The following is an 18,252-nucleotide window of genomic DNA, read 5'->3' on the forward strand; positions in this document are numbered from 1 at the left end:
CCAACATTGTGGAGTTTGCATGAATTTTGCCAAAATAGTTGGTTGGTTGCGTGTGAAATTTTGCCAACAAAGCGTGGTTGTATGACGATTTCAAATTACAAAGAATTCACAATTGTAATAAAACTATTTGGTGCATTGATTTCAACTGAACTCTTAATTCTAATTCATTTTCATAATTATGCTAAAAAATATCGCAAATTTGCAATTTAACACTATTTTTTTTAAATACCAAAATCAAGGTGTTTCCAGAATGTGTGTGTATCAAATCAGTACAAAGATCAAGGAATATTTTTTCCGTTGAGTTGTCGGAGGAGAGACAATAAATAAATAATAGATTATATAGATAAATAACACGATTTCCCTGATTATAGTAAGATTAGTTAAGTATTGTTATAGAGGATTATAGAGGATTATGTATTCAAAACCAACTCTGCCATTAAAGCCTCTAGAAAATCTATAGTGATCCGTAAATTATGAACGAAAATTGGAAATCTAATGACTAAATTAGGGTAAAATAATTTTCTGTTCCAAACGTCAAGCTTATTATTATTATTATTATTATTATTATTATTATTATTATTATTATTATTATTGTTATTGTTATGCGTAGATCTCACTGGCGGACCATTAAGACACAATTACAGACTTGCACAATTCCATTGTCATTGGGGTAGCTGTGATGAGAAGGGTGCTGAACACACAGTCGATGGACACCGATATCCAGCAGAGGTACAAAGTAATATTAAGCATATATTATACAAATCGTCATGAGTTCGGCAAACAGCCGAATCAGTATTCGGCTTTTGTTACGCATGAATTGTTTCTGAATTAGCGAACAAGGGGTGTGCGTGATTTATGTGATGTTGAGGCTCCTAGCCGACCGACTTTATCGACGATCAACGGACAGGAAGCCGCTGACACACCTTATAAAACCTTTAGCATCAAATAGAGATTTTCTTTGTTTAACCTCATTTTATTCGGGGTGCATATCTAATGGGGAGAATTAACATTTTTGTGGGCTAAAAGGAAATATTTGTTTTATAGAAATGTTACAATATTGCATATCTGTTTCACGTACGTGTCGCTAATATTCGAGTATGATCACTGATTAGGGAACAATAGAATTGAATACCTAAACACCAACATGCTATGAAAAACTTAGAAAATAATAAGATACGCGTTTGGTAATAGAAGCCTAAAAATATGTTGCAAAATTAGGTTAGGCACCCTCAACGGTCAATATCTTTTACATGTAAAATAAGACTCCTTGATTTGATTTGATTTGATTTGTTCGGGTTTTGACAACCCTGGATAACCCAAGAAAGCCTCTATTGAAGCTTATTTCCATTGGGGACCATTTGAACACCGGGGCGGGTTGGGAACAGTCAGGGGTTAACACCCTACTCTTTTCGAAACTGGCTGCGAGATACATGTACAGGTATGGCTCTCTGTACACGGGACCGACGGCTTAACGTCCCCTCCGAAGGACGGAGTACTTTCATGATTCATTTACCCAATTCTAAATGAACCATGGGAGAGCGGAAGTCTGAATTTAATCTACAGAAGTTGCCAATTAATTTCAGACTTTTTTCTTCTTTTTTTTTTTTTCCAAGTCAATATCCCAGCAAATCGCCACCGCCTTCAAATGCAAAGTGCAAATATAACAAGAAAATACCCTCTGGGTAATGTGTTATATCCCTTCAGAGAAATAAATTCAGAATTGAAAGGGTACAAAAATGGAATATACCCCTTCAGTAAAATGCTATATAGAAAACCCAGCCCGTCAGTACCCGTTCTTTACTTTCTAAAAATATCAAAACCAAGGTAGTTTTGATATTTTATTTTTCTTATTATCCTATTTTTCAGCTGCACTTAGTACATTGGAACACAAGTTTATACGCAAGCTTTGCAGATGCAGTACGGAACCCAAACGGGATTGCAGTGCTGGGAGTGTTCTTAAAGGTATTACTGTTTTAATGCTAAGTTTGCATGTGCATATTGTCAACAAAGGATTTTAAATTTAAGAAAATTATTTGGGAAAATTCTGGTCATTTTAGAGAACAAAAGGGTTAATCAGTGAGAGCTAATATAAAACCCGTTCAAAACTACAAGAAGGGGTCATTCATTTTAATCTCATGCGAACTACCTGCCGATTGGCCAAAATGAATATTGTGTCCAATTTTGAACCAATCAAGGAGGATATTAATAAGATCATCTGCAAATGCAAGTTTGACCATAGATAGTTAAAAACCTTGTCATAATTGGCAACTGAAATGAGCATTTCAAGTTATCAACCAATCAGAAATGCTGTTAGATGACCAATAGTGCCCAGGGTGTTAATCTCATGCGACTACAAAGTTTCTCCAAGCACCACGATCCACAACTAGTGAGGCACCAGTGTCTGATTATATATAAATCGTTATTGGTATTCAACAACTTCTGTTTATCCAGTTTGACCTTTTTCTCCCTAGACTCCTTTTGCAATGTCATAATATAAAGAGCATATCATTTACAGAGGGTCCTCCACTGGCATCCTCAGGATGTGTCCAAGGAAGCGAAGTTGACGCTGTCTTGCTACATTAGGATGATGATGGCTGGGTGTCAGTCATAGCATAGATCCGCACACTTGCACACACAGTCAAGGCGCTTGGTGTTGAGCATACTCCTGTGGCATGATGTGGCTAATGCATTTATCTTATTTTCCATGATCCATGTCATAGAATATTACCCAAGATTCACAGCCAAGTTAAAGATCTGTATACCGCTGGTGTTAAAAAGCCTAATTTTGGTTGCGATGGATATTGATGGACTTATGCAAAAGTGCTCTAACTTAAAAAAATCAGGCCAATCAAGTGCTTTCCGCCTAGTTATATCGCTGGCACAAGAGCCCATCATTGATCCCAAATATGTGAAGTTGGATACCACACCACTCCACGCCATACATAAATTCTGCCAGTCACATTTCCCCAATATGAAAGTTTTTTTAAAGTAAAATTTTAATTTTAATTTTACTTCATTAAAGTTTGGCGGAGGCGGGGTTCGAACTCACGGCGGCGGACTGCTTTGGATACACTATGAACCCAGCGCCTTAGACCACTCGTCCACTTGTCTTCTTGGAATTCATTTGAAACTTATTTGAAGATATAATCGCAACTTCAACATAGGCCTACCACGTGACAAGCAAAGGCAGAAAACGTACCATATTTTGGAATTTTATTTGCCTAAAACATTTATGTGTATTATTAGAGCTCAATTATTGTTAACTGCGTGTTTTATACAAAAAAAAATCCAATAATAAACATGATAACTGGGCGTCTGTATGGACAATACATTATATCGATTTTGACACGCACGTGCTTGTGTCTCAGTACATTTCCATGGTTAGTAAAATACTATAGAGGAAAACCTACCATTTTCTTGTATACACGTTCGATGTTTTATCAATTACATAAAAATCCATTTTAGACCCCAAATGTTTTTTCAGGAAATAAAAGATTAGATTACCATAAAAACGAAACAGTAATCTTTTGCCGGGTCTAATGTTATATTCACATAGGATTTTCAACGTTTTTTCTATCCTTATTTTTGCTCAATTAAAAAAATATTTTGGCGTATATAAAATTGAAATAAAATTCTCTGCTTCTTAAACGACATCAAATGTGCCCCAATTGGGTATCACGAATCGTTATATATGATGTGCAGTTAATATTCATATTTTCTTTTATACAGAGGATGCTTCAGTTTTGACAGGAAAAATATTTTCTTGAAAACCCTCTCACTCGGTTATTTTAAAAAGGTAACCACGCTTCCCTAGAATGTGCAATAAATTAGCATTAAAATTTTTCTTATTCTAACAGCAAGCGTTTCTAGAATGTATTATGGCGAAATGTGGTGTAGTTGGATACATGCTTGAAAGGCCATCCATACACTTTATATGGTGTCTGTGGCTTTGGGTCGCAGTTCACTGTCATGTACTCAGTTTATGGGACGCTGATAATGAGCCTAGATTTTGTTAAGCCTGTTGTTCTGGTGAGATGAAAGATTCAAACAATCTCGTCAGTAAAATCCAGATCGTTTATAATCTTGGCTGGATATCGACTTGAAGGCGTATACATAAGAGGCGGTAGCCTCAGGTACTCTATGAACAAGAATGAGGCTATTATTGATACGATTCATCAGTCAAATTAGATCAGTTCTGGTACAGATCCAATAGAAATGAAAGTACTTACTATTTCAGTTCCTATACATGCTATATGACCTTGTTCACTCTGCAATGACTGTAGTGTTTCTAGATGCCGGCAGTCGGCAGTTTCTAGATGTCTGCAATGACTGTAGTGTTTCAACACCATCACAGCCACCATTTATTAGAATTGGGCTAGATTAACATCCTGCAGTACCCGGGTGGATTCCTGAAATGTTGCCATCCACCATAACAGCACTTTTCATGATCTTGGATTTCTTGTACACATAGCATTGACTAAGGTTTCTGGAATACCATAGTGGCAAAGAAATTAAAAAACATGAAACTCCTGTTGATTGAATCAAAAGCCTTCTTAAGGCAGCTGTGTACTCTCAGACATGCATGTAGTAAAAGTGCCATAACTTTGTAATTATTCACGCAAGACATATAAAAGTATACATTTTTATAAAGGCAATACATCAATGAATCGTAATATAAATACAGATTTGGTGTAAAAACAACAATTATGAAGAAAATCACAAAAAAGTGAGTTTTTGGCCATTTTTGTTCGGTACATCATAACAAAAAAACACTCTTTCCAAAAATGTTTGTTTTGTTTTTTTCTTAATCTTGAGACACCATTCCAAAAACGTTTTTTTAGTTTTTGATATTGGCCTTATTTTTGAGATATTGACCATATAAGGCATCAAAATGAACTTTTAAAATTCACAAACGCCTATTTGCACAAAATGATGCCTAAAATCGGAAATAGATCAAAATATAAAAAAATGAGAAAACCGTTTCTTAAGTCGATCATGCTTTTTATGATGAGCATAATTGCTTACCTATAGATGCTGTATTTATTGAGTTATCGTGTACCTAAATCGTCATTTTACCGAGAAAATGAACATTGAAATAAAGGCCGTTGAAGTTTAAAGTGGTCACATTTTGCACTTTGATCGAAGCTCACAGGAGAATGCGGCAGTTCTCGGTTTTCTACCTTACATTACGTGAACATCGGGTTAATCCACAGCCCCTTGAGAAGTTTGGGTGAAATCTATTCATATCTTGATGTTTAAATCGGGGGAAAGAACTTGAAAAACTTCACATTTTATCAGCTAAAACGGAGCCATTTGACCGCTAGGTTTTTATGACATCAGTGCTTCCGTGGTGATTCCATAAGATGCGCCGCGCATGCAGATAAGCGTTGCGTATGCGTAGCGTATCTGTGCGTTAACAAATTGCGCGTCTACAAAACGCGATGCGTTGTTGCCCGCGTACACCCCGATGGTACCCCAGACAAACAAGAACCTAGACCTATGACTTTGGTTCGCGTAGTGAAGTCAACACTGCTTAGCAACAACTTTGACAAGGACGCATACCCGGACGCAAGCAAGCAGATATATTCGCGTCTACGGAACATGTCGCATTTGACGCGGGCGATAACGGCGCAGCAATCACGCAAACGAACGCGTCAGACATGTATGCGATATTCTCCGCGCCTAGTAACCCCGTCAATCCGTCAATATCACCTTGGATACGGGGCTTCACCTCCCGCTGTGGTAAGGGATGGGCAGTAATAGGTCTAGGTGGTATGTCTATGGATGGTACAACAAAGATTTTCTTTCCTTTTAAATTGCGGAAACGAGTGAAATAGTGAAATAAAATCCATAAAATAGAGCAGTCCTTGTATTTATAAAAAACATAACAAAGTAAATACATTTCAAAAAAGCTCAATTTCGCGAAAGAAACAATGTCTAGAGTACACAGCCGCGTTAAAATCGATAAATGTGATGGTGAATGGAAGTTGAAAGCTCTGGAAAGATGCAATGATTCTTCTAATGATGTGGATTTGATGTAAGCAATTTCTGCCTGATAACCCGGCCTGGTTCTTCGTTATCATGGGATCTATAATGACGGTCTTGCATACTTTTCCCGCAATGGACATCAGGATGGTCCTTCTATAGTTAGTCATGATGCTGGGGTCTCCTTTCTTTGGAAATTGAACAATGATATTGGTGACCACTGTCAGAAGTGTTGCGACTACTTCAATACAGAATTTGAGTGTGATTTGAGTGCTTCTGAGGTAATCACACAATCCTGCCCAGTATAGGTTTCTTGATCTTCCTGCTCTGGATGGTATCTCTCGTTTCCTCAAGAGTGGGCAGCTTATCACAAATGGGTATGCCCTGTTCCGCATGTAATGGAAGAGCTGATGTTATTGATCCATTGTCATTGTTGCATGAGCAAGGTGGAAAAGTACTCTTTCCACTCAGCAGGTAGTTCCTAGTCACTGGACGGGGCTAATCCATCTTTTTCTTCACCTCTGGGTTAGATCATTTGTTCTTACCAGAGATACTATGAGTGATTTTCCAGGTGGTGTTATAGTCGCCCTTTTAATCAGCTTCCTGCAGATCATCCATCTGCTTTCATAGCGAATCAAAAACGGGGTCATTGTGAGACAGAAAAAGAAACATAAAAGGGGATTATTGGGTAAGTTGAAAAAGGGGGGTCAATGTAGCTTGTGGATTCCCGTCACTCATTTGCAGTGAGGGCCATCCCCGGGTGAATTTTGCCTTTTAATCAAACATATTCTTACTTTTCAGACAGGGAGAGAGCATCCGGCCTGGGCAGAATTAGAGCCCCATTTTAAGGAAATCAGATATATGGTAAGTCATGACATTTTGAACACTCCTTTAAAATAGACCAAGAAATAGTTTTCTTATAATCCCGATTTTTCTTCAAGCTCTAAACCATTCAACTTCCTTTCGTGACTTCCTTGCCTTGAAATTCCTATTCTGAGCAAAATGAATGCATAAAATGTTTAATATATTCCTTCCCCTAGTACCGGTAATATCACAATATTCAATGCCGCATTTAGCTACATTTGAAATTTCTGTCTTGATTCATTAATCATCAAACCAGGGTCATTCAATAAGTTCTGCATCAACTGTTTTAACTAGGTAAATGGTATACACCAGGCACAAAAAGAAACTCCTCAATTATATTCATCCTTGCTGTTCAATAACTTGATAATTTAGGATTATTCTGAAATATACATTTTGTTAATTGGACTTTTTTTCTCATTTGACACCCTGTTCGTGAAAAACATCAAGAATTGACCAAGATATGCGCCTCCAAAGCCCCAACCCCCAAAATCGAAAGTTGCATTTTCAACGATTTTCAATGGGAACGCATCGTTGTATTGCACACAAGCACCACGGGCCAATCAATAAATCACACAATGTAACCGGCACAATGGAATCGTTAAAATTGCAACTTTTCATTTTGGGGTTTGAGAGTTTGGAGGCGCATATCTTCGTCAATTCTTGCTCAATGTTCACAAACAGGGTGTCAAATGAGAAAGAAAAGTCCAATTAACAACATGTATATTGATATGTCAATTACAACGAGGGTAAATGCATATGATATTGATATCTTAATGCCATTTTACGGTCACTTCAATTCGATCTACTTATTGGCCTTTTTTTTTAGATATTTATATAGATTTCCTTCATTTCCGATGCAGCGATTTCATTTTCCTTCGCTTACAATGAATGAAAAAAAGATATTAAAATAATTTATTTTAAATATTATGATATTATGTAGATGAGACTCATGACTATAATCATGATAATCATGAAAATTATGAAACATGTTAGAGGGCTATACAATTTCCAGTAGAGCTTTGAGGGTTGAATGACCTTGTACAAATGACAGTAGGTTGGCCATCATTATTTTTACGACTGGCCCTCGAAGTCCGTGATGTCTGAGACTCGCATACAATCTATGCAAAATCATGCTAGAGTTTCTAGACAGGAAACAGAAGAAAAGGGTGCTTAAAATCAAGAAATATATTAATAATCTGTCACATCTGTGGTAGACTTGCAGTAAACACAACCGGCAATATTAAATACCGATTTCACCTGACCAGCTTTCTATAGTTGGTGATGTGGAATCTACTTGCTTTCCTCGGGTTTTCTCTCGAGGTTTTCCCTCAATTCTGATGGACAATATTTGCTTGCATTTCTTTCAGGGTGATTCTGTTAAGTTGAGAAAAGGCTTCAACCCTGGCAGGTTGTTTCCAGGCAAGTTTTGATTACACTATTTGTATCAATAACATTTGTGACCATCCACCACAAACTGCTCGTAAAGCCGGCAAATTGTATTCTAAGTTACAGTACAAAATGTGCATTAAGGTTGTATTCATATAGGTACCTCTACTTGGTGCTACATGTATCTCATTTTGCTAGTGCCAAACAACTTCTAAACTAACCATTAATCCTATTGTTGAAGAGGAAAATAAGCTTCTACCTATGTCTATAGGATTTTTAAATAGCTCTAGTCTTTGTTTGCTTTGGCTTAATCATGTTCAAGGGGTGGGTTACAAAGCATTGTATTTTGTCTAGGTATGTATTACCCAACAATATTAACAATGAGAGGACATTCCTGAACCTAGTTGACATGGGGGTGATTTGAAGTGACCGCCAATTATACTTGTTTAACATTTATTACCAGCAATGTGGAAAAAGAGACATATATGTAGAACCGAAATAAGGTACAACAAACCATAACTCTGAATGATATATTTCATTTTAAAGCTGATGATATATATTTTCTAAAAACGAAATAAAACAAAATTGACCGGACCGACTTTACGAGCGTTTTGTGGTGGACGGTCACATTTATTCATATTCATGCCCGGGGCACGGTTGCGCAGCGGTCTAAGACTTCGACTCATAATCGCGAGGTAGCTCGAGATCGTGGGTTCGAACCCAGCGTCGTCAACGTGTTGTACACTTAGTCAAGGCTCTTAACCACCTTTGCCTCTCCCCACCAAGGTGTACAAATGGGTACCAGCTTACATTCAATGTCGGGAAGGTAACAGACTCGATGGAGCGATCCCCGGCAGCAACATTATATGGTGGGGTCTGGCCCAATCAATTCGAATTAGAGATAGGCTGCGAATACAGGCTGTGGATTTACCCGATGCTCACGCGATGTGAGGTAGAAAAAAAACGAGAGTTGTCGCATTCTCCCCCGGGTTGCATTGTCTGGAGATTACCATGATTTATACACATGGGCTATATAAATGGCCAGGCCTTTAGTGGGTGAGTTATGTGCAGATTGACAGACACACTCAGCAAGTGGTCAAAATGCCCGAAGCAATGTGGGGATATAAAACGCTGCACGGCCCTACCCCTAGAGCGCACCATCCGGTTAATCCCTGTGTAATCCCAGTTTAGGGAGTGTTCATTAATACTTTGGTAGGGGGGGCTGGTCTTCCTCAAATTTTTCACCCGAAAACTTTTTTGACCCCCCCTCGATAGACCGCTAAACTTTTTGACCCCCTCTTTGGACAGACAAAACTTTTTTGACCCCCCCCCCATTATCGTATAACAAACATTATACTTAAGTGTTGTTTCCAGTGGTGTGGTATCTGAGTCACATCTTATACTTAATTTAGATTTGTCCCAAATCAGGGTGGTTATCTGATTTTACAGGGATAAATGAAATAGAGGATTTATTTGGAGGCACATCAGCATAATTTGAATTAGGTGTATTTTGATCAGATTGGTACATAATCATGTTTGAAGCCTACTTTGAAGAGATATAAAATTCTATGATAAAAAGTGCCAGTATGTGCCAGAAACTCAGATGTTGCATGTTGCTGATCATCTTTAATGTTATATTAATTAATAGATATGTGTACGCTAAGTGCCATAATGTTTTCAAACAAAAGCACTGAAAACGCAAACTTGCCCATGTTAAAAGTGATATAGAGGGTCTCAATGCGCGCGAAAATTTTGGGTTTTAAAGCGGAAAACTTTTTTGACCCCCCTTTCCTACCACCTAAAACTTTTGAGGTTCAAAACTTTTTTGGACCCCCCTCCCTTTTTACCAGCCCCCCACCAAAGTATTTCTGAACACTCCCTTACAATCCCATTCATCAGTGCCCCATATTTCCTGGGATATGGGAGATATTGGCTAGGGGGCGCGAACTTGAATAGGCTTGAATAATGAATGAAACAAGCATTATAATTCACCACAGGTTCATTTTATTTCAATAACAGAAAACAAGCAGGACTACTGGACGTATGATGGTTCGTTGACGACTCCTCCGTGCTACGAAAGTGTCAGATTTATTTTATTTCACGAGCCAGTTGAAATATCGACAGAACAGGTATGTCGCTTGTGTTTTTCTTGCTCCGTGACACACCCAGTAGTTTGATTCAAGCCTTTGATTTACTATATGCACTATGCAATTATTGCTTGGGGTGGGTCTATTACAAAATGTTGACGAGATTAGTAAATTGACATAAATAGGATGGCTGTTGACATGATTAACGGAAGTGTCGTCCAAATGTTTTAACTTTGATTATGACACACGAAAAGGTTGATTTGGTCTTAAGCTACAAAGCATTCAATAGAATACAAAAACCAAAACCAAAACTAAATGAAACACTTGAGTCAAGCGGGTGTCGTAGAATAACATATTGGTTATTCTGTCCTCGGGAGTACAGCATTTATTCCGTAGATAATACGGGAAGATCTCTCGCATGATTATAACCCGGATACCGTAATCACATCATTATATGCATGTTCTGGCTGTAAAAATAAAGAAGATTCAAAGTGCCTGTCCATGTGTCTTGTGAAACTAGTTAGATTAGGTCCAGAGGATGATTTAAGCACTTCCCACCACGCACTGTGTTGACTTGCGGTTAGCACAGCTGTGTGAGTGAACATGACACGACTGCTCGCACATTGTGTATTGACGGCCATGGTTGAATTTGAATTTGGACTGATATATTTACAATAAAAACGCATTCACAATGCTGGTCGATTTCACATTTTATGTTACCTACAGAAGGTGTGAATTATCCTTCATGCATACATCACTTTAGATCTGAAATCGACCAACTAATAATGACACACGCACAATTCTTAAACAACGTCTTTTGCACAGAATTCAATGGGATTTGAAAAGTAAAGTGGCAGTTGAAACTCTGGCGATAACACGTTTGCAGTGCATGTTGGGGCTTCCTTAAATCATCCTCTGGATTAGGTCTAGATCTTACAGTGGAGATGAGTCCTACGGAGAAGGAACCTATTGGTATATACATGCCTTATTCTACACCAGAAGAAACTAGTCAGTTATAGTCATCCTTGCTGTTCAACAACCTGATAATTTTGGTTCATTCTGAAATATACAATTTGCTAATTGGACTTTGTTTTATCATTTGACACACTGTTATCATTTGATACCTGTAAGGTATGCAAATACCAAAGCATACCCAAACCAGTGGAGGTTAGACTAAGGGCGGAGTCCTTGTGCCGTCTTTTCCTTTCCTCCTTGACTCACAACAATATACACCAGGCACAAAAAGAAACTCGTCAGTTATATTCATCCTTGCTGTTCAACAACCTGATAATTTTGTATTATTCTGGAATATATATACATTTTATATGTTAATTTCTCATTTGGCACCATCGAGCAAGAATTGACCAAGATATGCGCCTCCAAACCCTGTAACCCAAAAATCAAAATCGTGGTGCTTGTGTGCAATACAATGATACGTTTCCATTGAAATTCGTTGCAACTTGTGATTTTGGTTCGGAGGCGCATATCTTGGTCAATTCTTGTTCGATTTTCACGAACATGGTGTCAAATGAGAAAGCAAAGTCCAATTAACAAAATGTATATTCTTGGATGTCGACCTTTTCCCATGATACATCACGATTACATCGCAAACCGCTGGCGGCGTCCCTATTGCGAATAGCGAGAATTAATTAACATATAAAATGTATATATATTCCAGAATAATCCAAAATTATCAGGTTGTTGAACAGCAAGGGTGACTATAACTAACGAGTTTCTTTTTGTGCTTGGTGTATATTGTTGTGAGTCAAGGAGGAAAGGAAAAGACGGCACAAGGACTCCGCCCTTAGTCTAACCTCCACTGTTTTGGGTACGTTTTGGTATTTGCATACCTTACGGGTATTCTATATTATTATAGATCCTGGTAAGGACAGCTACATTGAGCTTAATATTAAATGGCCCCAGTCTAACTTTTAGACTTTGATAGGAGAAAAGGAGGAAAGGAAAATAGTAAAAGGATCCTTCCCTAAGTTTAACCTCTATAGTTAGACCAGGTCTAACGTTTTGTGCACATGAACCTGACTGAGTAATAGATATTTAGTTGAAATTAATGTTCCCAAAAATAATAAAAACTTAGTTGTTTTTACCCATTTATTAAGAGTTTGCCTTGGAAAGTTATGTTGTGGCAGTAAATGACATAATAATCTTCACATTATACCTCTTTCTGCGTAATAATAATTTAGTAATATCTTCCTCGGTAAAATTACATGTTTATTGAATGTAGTTCCATTACTTTCTATCTTTTCCCTCAGCTGAAGGAATTCCGCTCTCTATCTTATTTACCAGCAAGCGCTCACAAACGACGTTCTACCTGCCGACTCGTTGACAACTTCAGACCATGCATGCCTCTCAATAACCGTGAGGTCGTCACCACATGGCTCGATAACTTCAATTTTGACCTATTTTGATAAAGGGACGCGAAAAAATGCTTCCAAGTAATTGAAAATTACAATTACAACTCGCCTTGCTTGTATGTACTCTGGGAAATTATTTCAGAGCTTAGGGACCGTTCACAAACACTTGTTGGGGGGTGGCGGTGCTGATGCAAAACAAAAAATTTCATCGCGAAAAATTGTCAGGGCCCCCCTTTACAGACCTCAAAAATTCCAGCCCCCCCGTCTTTTTTGACATGAAACCCCCATAGAAAAGCATATAAAGTCAATTTTCCCAGGAAATTTTGTGGTAATTTTAGGAGGGTCAAAATTTTTCAGGGCTTCCTTTTTGCATCAGGCCCCCCTAACAAGTGTTTGTGAACGGTCCCTTATCGGCACGGTCCCTTATCGGCAAAAGTCGGCTCGCTCTTTGCATGATGGGATACAAAAGGCAGCAAAGGCTATCGAATTCGATACCCGTGCAAGCGGCTTTGCTTCCTTTTGTATAAGTGCAAGCCAACCTTTTAGCTATTCGCCGTAAAAGTGATGATGTAACATATGAACAGGATTAACTACCATAGCAATAGGTGAATACATGTTTTGAATATTTCGCACCGCATCAGTATGTTCACGCGGTACCGCTGCATTGAACAATAGATGTCAAAGAACAGGGATAAAGACCTGGATCATAATTTTATGGAATATTCATAACATGCTGATCACTCGCACATGTGAGATTAGTATACATCATCACTTCTACGGTGAATACCTTAGAAGTCATTTTCAGTGAACGGCTCCAACATATCTCCAAAACAATTATAACTCCATACCATATAAACATGTCGTCGTAAATGGTTGAGGATCTAAATACAAGACAAGATACCATTAAAAACGTGGCAACTGTGCCTTTGTTATAAAAAAGCGGTGTTGAAGCAAAAAAATTCTGAACTTGCAGAGTTACTACTCCAAGATAAACTCCATAATGGATAAAACTTGTATTCAGTTTTGAAGGTTTTACAAACAAATAATAATAGTTATGTCTTCAAATTAAAAGAAGACGGTATGATATTAAAAAGTTGTCATGAGCACGTGTTGCAAGTTTTTAAATCATTCAGTTACCATAGTTTGGATGCATGTTATGAATAGAGAAAATTATATATATTACTTAGTTTTTTCTTCGTATCTCTTTCAAAATTAGTAAACTCACACTTCCCCGTCATAATATTTGGACAAAATAATAATGAAATCAAATCACTACAAAGTAGTGTCTTATGTTCGACTTTAAAACTGTCACATACGTTACAATGTAATACGAGTATACCATAATGATTTACAGAGGGTATGCGGATAAAAATGTGTATTGCATTTTGATGACGAGTTGTTATGCATACAAAAGCAATATGATTCAATTGTAATCATACTTTACTATTAGTTTATTCAGTCAAACATTTTGGCGCTGTCATTTACGTTACCACAATTTAATGTACGATACCGTTGTTTGTTTAAGATTCCATTCTTGTACAATAAACCATAGAACGACACCTAACCTCGTTGTATGCTATATACACTACTACCAGATTATTACGGCCGCCTGCAGAGGTACACCTTCGCCAAGGTACTTGGCTGGTACCTTGCAGTACCAGTGTAGTACCAGTGCAAACCACTGCTGGTGGGTCCTGTGCAGTAGCAGCGGTATTGGTACTGTGTAGGTCCTCTGTGTGTACCAGTCAGGTACCTTGGCGATAGTGTACCTGTGCATGTGGCCCAAATAGGAATCTTGCAGTTTATAACACATTACATCCGGAGTTTGAAGCAAGAATATTCAGAATGATATTGTCAAAATTTTCAATTTTCTTTCTTAATGTATATGGCGTAATATGTATTATGAAAGACTAGGCAGCATTTTCTTTTCCATGTTCAATTCTATTTAATTTTAATCAGGATCTCTGTCATCTTATTTTTTCCCGTCATTTATAATACCTCAATAAATAGATTCACCAGGTTTGTTGGTAAACATTATAAATGATTTCATTTGAACAAAACCAAAACTTTGACTCACTTTTGATGGTTTCGCCTATCATGGTCGGTAGGCTAGGCATCATCAGAATGATGGTTGTTGATCCCTACTTCCGGTTAGACGTATCTAGTCTGAAGAGGGTGTATTATCAGCCAGGAGAGGATCATACACATGACTAAGGAAGTTGCCCCCCTCGAGAATCCATTTGGATCAGAGGACGAGCACCCAATGTCATGAACAGAGATGAGGGGGCCCACTTCCTTAGTCATGTGTATGATCCTCTCCTGGCTGATAATACACCCTCTTCAGTCGGGATACGTCCAGCCGTAAGTAAGGATCAACAACCATCATTCTGATGATGCCTACCGACCATGATAGGCGAAACCGTCAAAAGTGAGTCAAAGTTTTGGGGTTTCTGTATTTAACTAACATATTGAAACTGACATAAGTCATATTAATTGCCGTAAGCGTAGCAATATACATTTCCATAAGCTTACCAATTTCCTCTCAAAAGATGCAGTAGCGTAAATAACGAAAGCGAGGACCAGAAGAGTAAGCAATAACGAGAAAAGTTTATTTGTGTATTTACTGTGTACATTTCTTTAAGCACTGACTAATTACTAGCTGGTCTATCTAGAAAGTGCGAAAAAGATATTCACATTTCCTAGGAAGTCGTGTATTCGTGTTTGACAACAAATTTGTTTACCCGTCTTGTCTTCGTTTTTGGTGTGTTATCATCACGTGATATCGATGTTCACCCCATCAACGGCAGGAAAGTGCCAACTAAAAGAATGGTTTATAGACTACTGTTTTTCAGTCCTATAATTGGCTTTTCAGGCCTCTATTTGCTTGTAGCGTAGCGTCTAACGGATGTAATGACTGTAATATATGTTCCACACTATACAGGAGTTTGACTATTGATATTTAATATTTAGCCAGGAAAAGGAGTGGATTCACGGTTGTTTGATGTATATAGAATTGGCTTCATTATTAACTAAATGCAATCTATAGATGGCGCTATTTATCCTAAATCATATTTCTTTATTTGCAAGGGGTAGGTGCTTAATACTGCCATTAAAACAGCTGAAATAGGTAAAACAAGCAACAAGGAAAGCTTGAAAGAATAATTTCCAGTAACTAAATAGCGCCACCAATTTTGTCATTAATAGATACATTTATATCCGAAAAAGCTATAAAAATACTATAAAAGTGAATAATTTTGTAAAAGAGGGGAAATTAAAGTTGAGAATGACTCAAAAGCATCTGTATACGTTAGTATGATATCACATTTAGCTGTTTAAGCCTAAAATTGTTGTACATGATGTTTTGTTTGAAAAACTAATAAATGATCCCATCAAACAACCGTGGATTGGTGCGGGGTTGATTGGGATGACATGTAGGTGGGGAGGGATGTGTGTATTTGCTATTACTCCTTTGTTGGAGGAAGTTAAGCATTCAATTTTACACTTTCATATATTTTTATTATCTTTTTATAATATTGTATATAAAAGAATTTTCGTAATTTAATTTGTACATTGTGTGCTATGGCCACTATCCTTTTTTAGATTGTTTTATTCTTTACGCTTTTGTTGTTCCCTGGTGACCCCTGCTTGCTGGTCCCCTTTTTGATGTTGTTTTGTTAACTTTCGAATGCATATTAAATCAACAAGTAAATGAATAAATAAATAAATTATTATGTGTGATTCTTTCTAACTCAAACGGTAGCAGAAAAGTGTTTTTTAAACCTCTCTTTGGTGATTTTCTTGAGTGTACGTTTCGTGCAGATTTGTTTGGCAAGTATATTTTCAGGTATACGCCTTTATTTCAAACGTAATATTGTTTCACATAATAAAAAGTAATAAAAATCATATTAAATTACAAACACTACAAAAAGTATGCCAAATTGTACACTATTTAAAGACTAAACCTGGCGATTGCAACCAGAATCCACAATAAGAGGCGTTACTAGTGGCAAGTTCTCCGTGTCACGGAAAAATCCACGGAATTTAAGAAAAAAACGGAAAACACGGAAATTCGCGGAAAACGTGTTTTTCCCGGAGAAAAATAAAAATGAAGAAAAAATAATGAGAATATGAGGTAAAAGTACTGAAAATGAAGTCTGTCTTCAAAGATATCAACTTTAAAACAACTAAAAATATAATGTAAGTAACTTCTTTTTACACTGATTTTTAGCGGTGCGCATCTTCTGTAGGCCTACCTAGCACAAGGGCATTCAATCCTTTCTAATGAAATCACGGAATTTTAAACCACCCAAGGGACATCGCGGAATTCGGTGGTTTAAAGTCACGGAAAACTTGCCACTACGTTACTCCCGGGCGTTACTCAAGCAAATGTATATTTGATAAACGAGTTCCTTACTGTATATATACGGTGTGCAAAAGTTCGTTCCGCCCTAATGTCCGGATTGCTCCAAGCATATCATCACTATAGTTAGAGCCCCATCAGCTTTTGCCCTCAGGATTACTTGCTATGAATGTTCTTAAGGCATGCATGGTGTAAAAATTCTCCAGGCATTTTTCATTTTTTTTGTAGTGTTGACAGACGTGTGTTTTGAGGAATTTAGATAACCACAAACCTCAGAGAATTTAAAGATGGTGTCCAAACAAATCCGACAGTGGCTTGTTCAAGAAGAGAGAAATTGCTAGAGAATGGATCAAGAAAGGTCTTAACCCAATAGAGATATTGTGTTCTATTCTCAAAGAAAGGTTTTTGTGAAACTCCTTATTGTAAAATCATAACACAACTTACAGATAGAGTCCAGAATGTATGGCCAAGCCTAGACAAGAATAAGGAACTTTTTGTGCTATTAGTGGTTGACCACCAAGAATACTATGACTTCAAATAAATTGGTTTAACATCTCTACTAATGTAACAAAATAACAAATAACAAAATATAGCCTAAACTTTATTGTTTGAGTTTGATTTTAAATACATTAAAGATGCTTTGAGGTGGGGCGGAACGAACTTATTGCACACGGTATAGCTCGGGGGACTCAAGTTTAGAAGTGACGGATATGGTCCCGTTTCTGGAGTCGAATATACCCGTTGAGCCCCTTTTGTATAAAAGCCAACCGTATAACCCCCATTGTTTAAGGTTCGGCTACCCAACATGCCCAAAGATCCACTTTTTCTAGAATAGGGCCTATCTTTAAAAATGCTTTAAAATAATGAGTAAACTTTGAAATTCTTTTATTTCAGCAATTTAATTTTTTGTATTATACCAATAGGCCCTATTTCCAGACGCTGCGCCGGTAGCACATACCCGTCACTTGTAAAGTTGATGAGGAAGTCTGTCTGCATGTCGAAATATTGACGATTGATGTAAATCTCAATTGGTTATCATGTGGTTATTGTGTTGGATGACTTTGTTTTCCTATCAACACGTATGCACGTTCGAACATTCACTTGAATCACATATGGAACCTTAAAAACAGTGTACTTCGGTAATATTTATAAATGCGCTTTTATAAATACGTGACCACCTCCGGAACTACATGAGACT

At 37.5% G+C, this 18,252-nt stretch overlaps 1 protein-coding gene across 1 annotated transcript in view; it reads left to right on the forward strand.

Annotated features, from left to right (window-relative positions):
• The window catches only part of LOC140135638 (carbonic anhydrase 2-like), a 38,307-nt gene extending 25,442 nt beyond the window's left edge, over positions 1 to 12,865 (forward strand). The window contains exons 3-8 of the mRNA XM_072157212.1: positions 611 to 729; positions 1,867 to 1,962; positions 6,787 to 6,849; positions 8,217 to 8,268; positions 10,255 to 10,364; positions 12,593 to 12,865. Coding sequence (XP_072013313.1) covers positions 611 to 729; positions 1,867 to 1,962; positions 6,787 to 6,849; positions 8,217 to 8,268; positions 10,255 to 10,364; positions 12,593 to 12,748 — 596 coding nt within the window. The 3' untranslated portion in view covers positions 12,749 to 12,865. The remainder of the gene's footprint in view (positions 1 to 610; positions 730 to 1,866; positions 1,963 to 6,786; positions 6,850 to 8,216; positions 8,269 to 10,254; positions 10,365 to 12,592) is intronic.
• The last annotated feature ends 5,387 nt before the right edge of the window (positions 12,866 to 18,252 follow it).

This window comes from Amphiura filiformis, chromosome 16 (genome assembly GCF_039555335.1).
Source record: "Amphiura filiformis chromosome 16, Afil_fr2py, whole genome shotgun sequence".
In the NCBI taxonomy this organism is placed as follows: Eukaryota; Metazoa; Echinodermata; class Ophiuroidea; order Amphilepidida; family Amphiuridae; genus Amphiura; species Amphiura filiformis.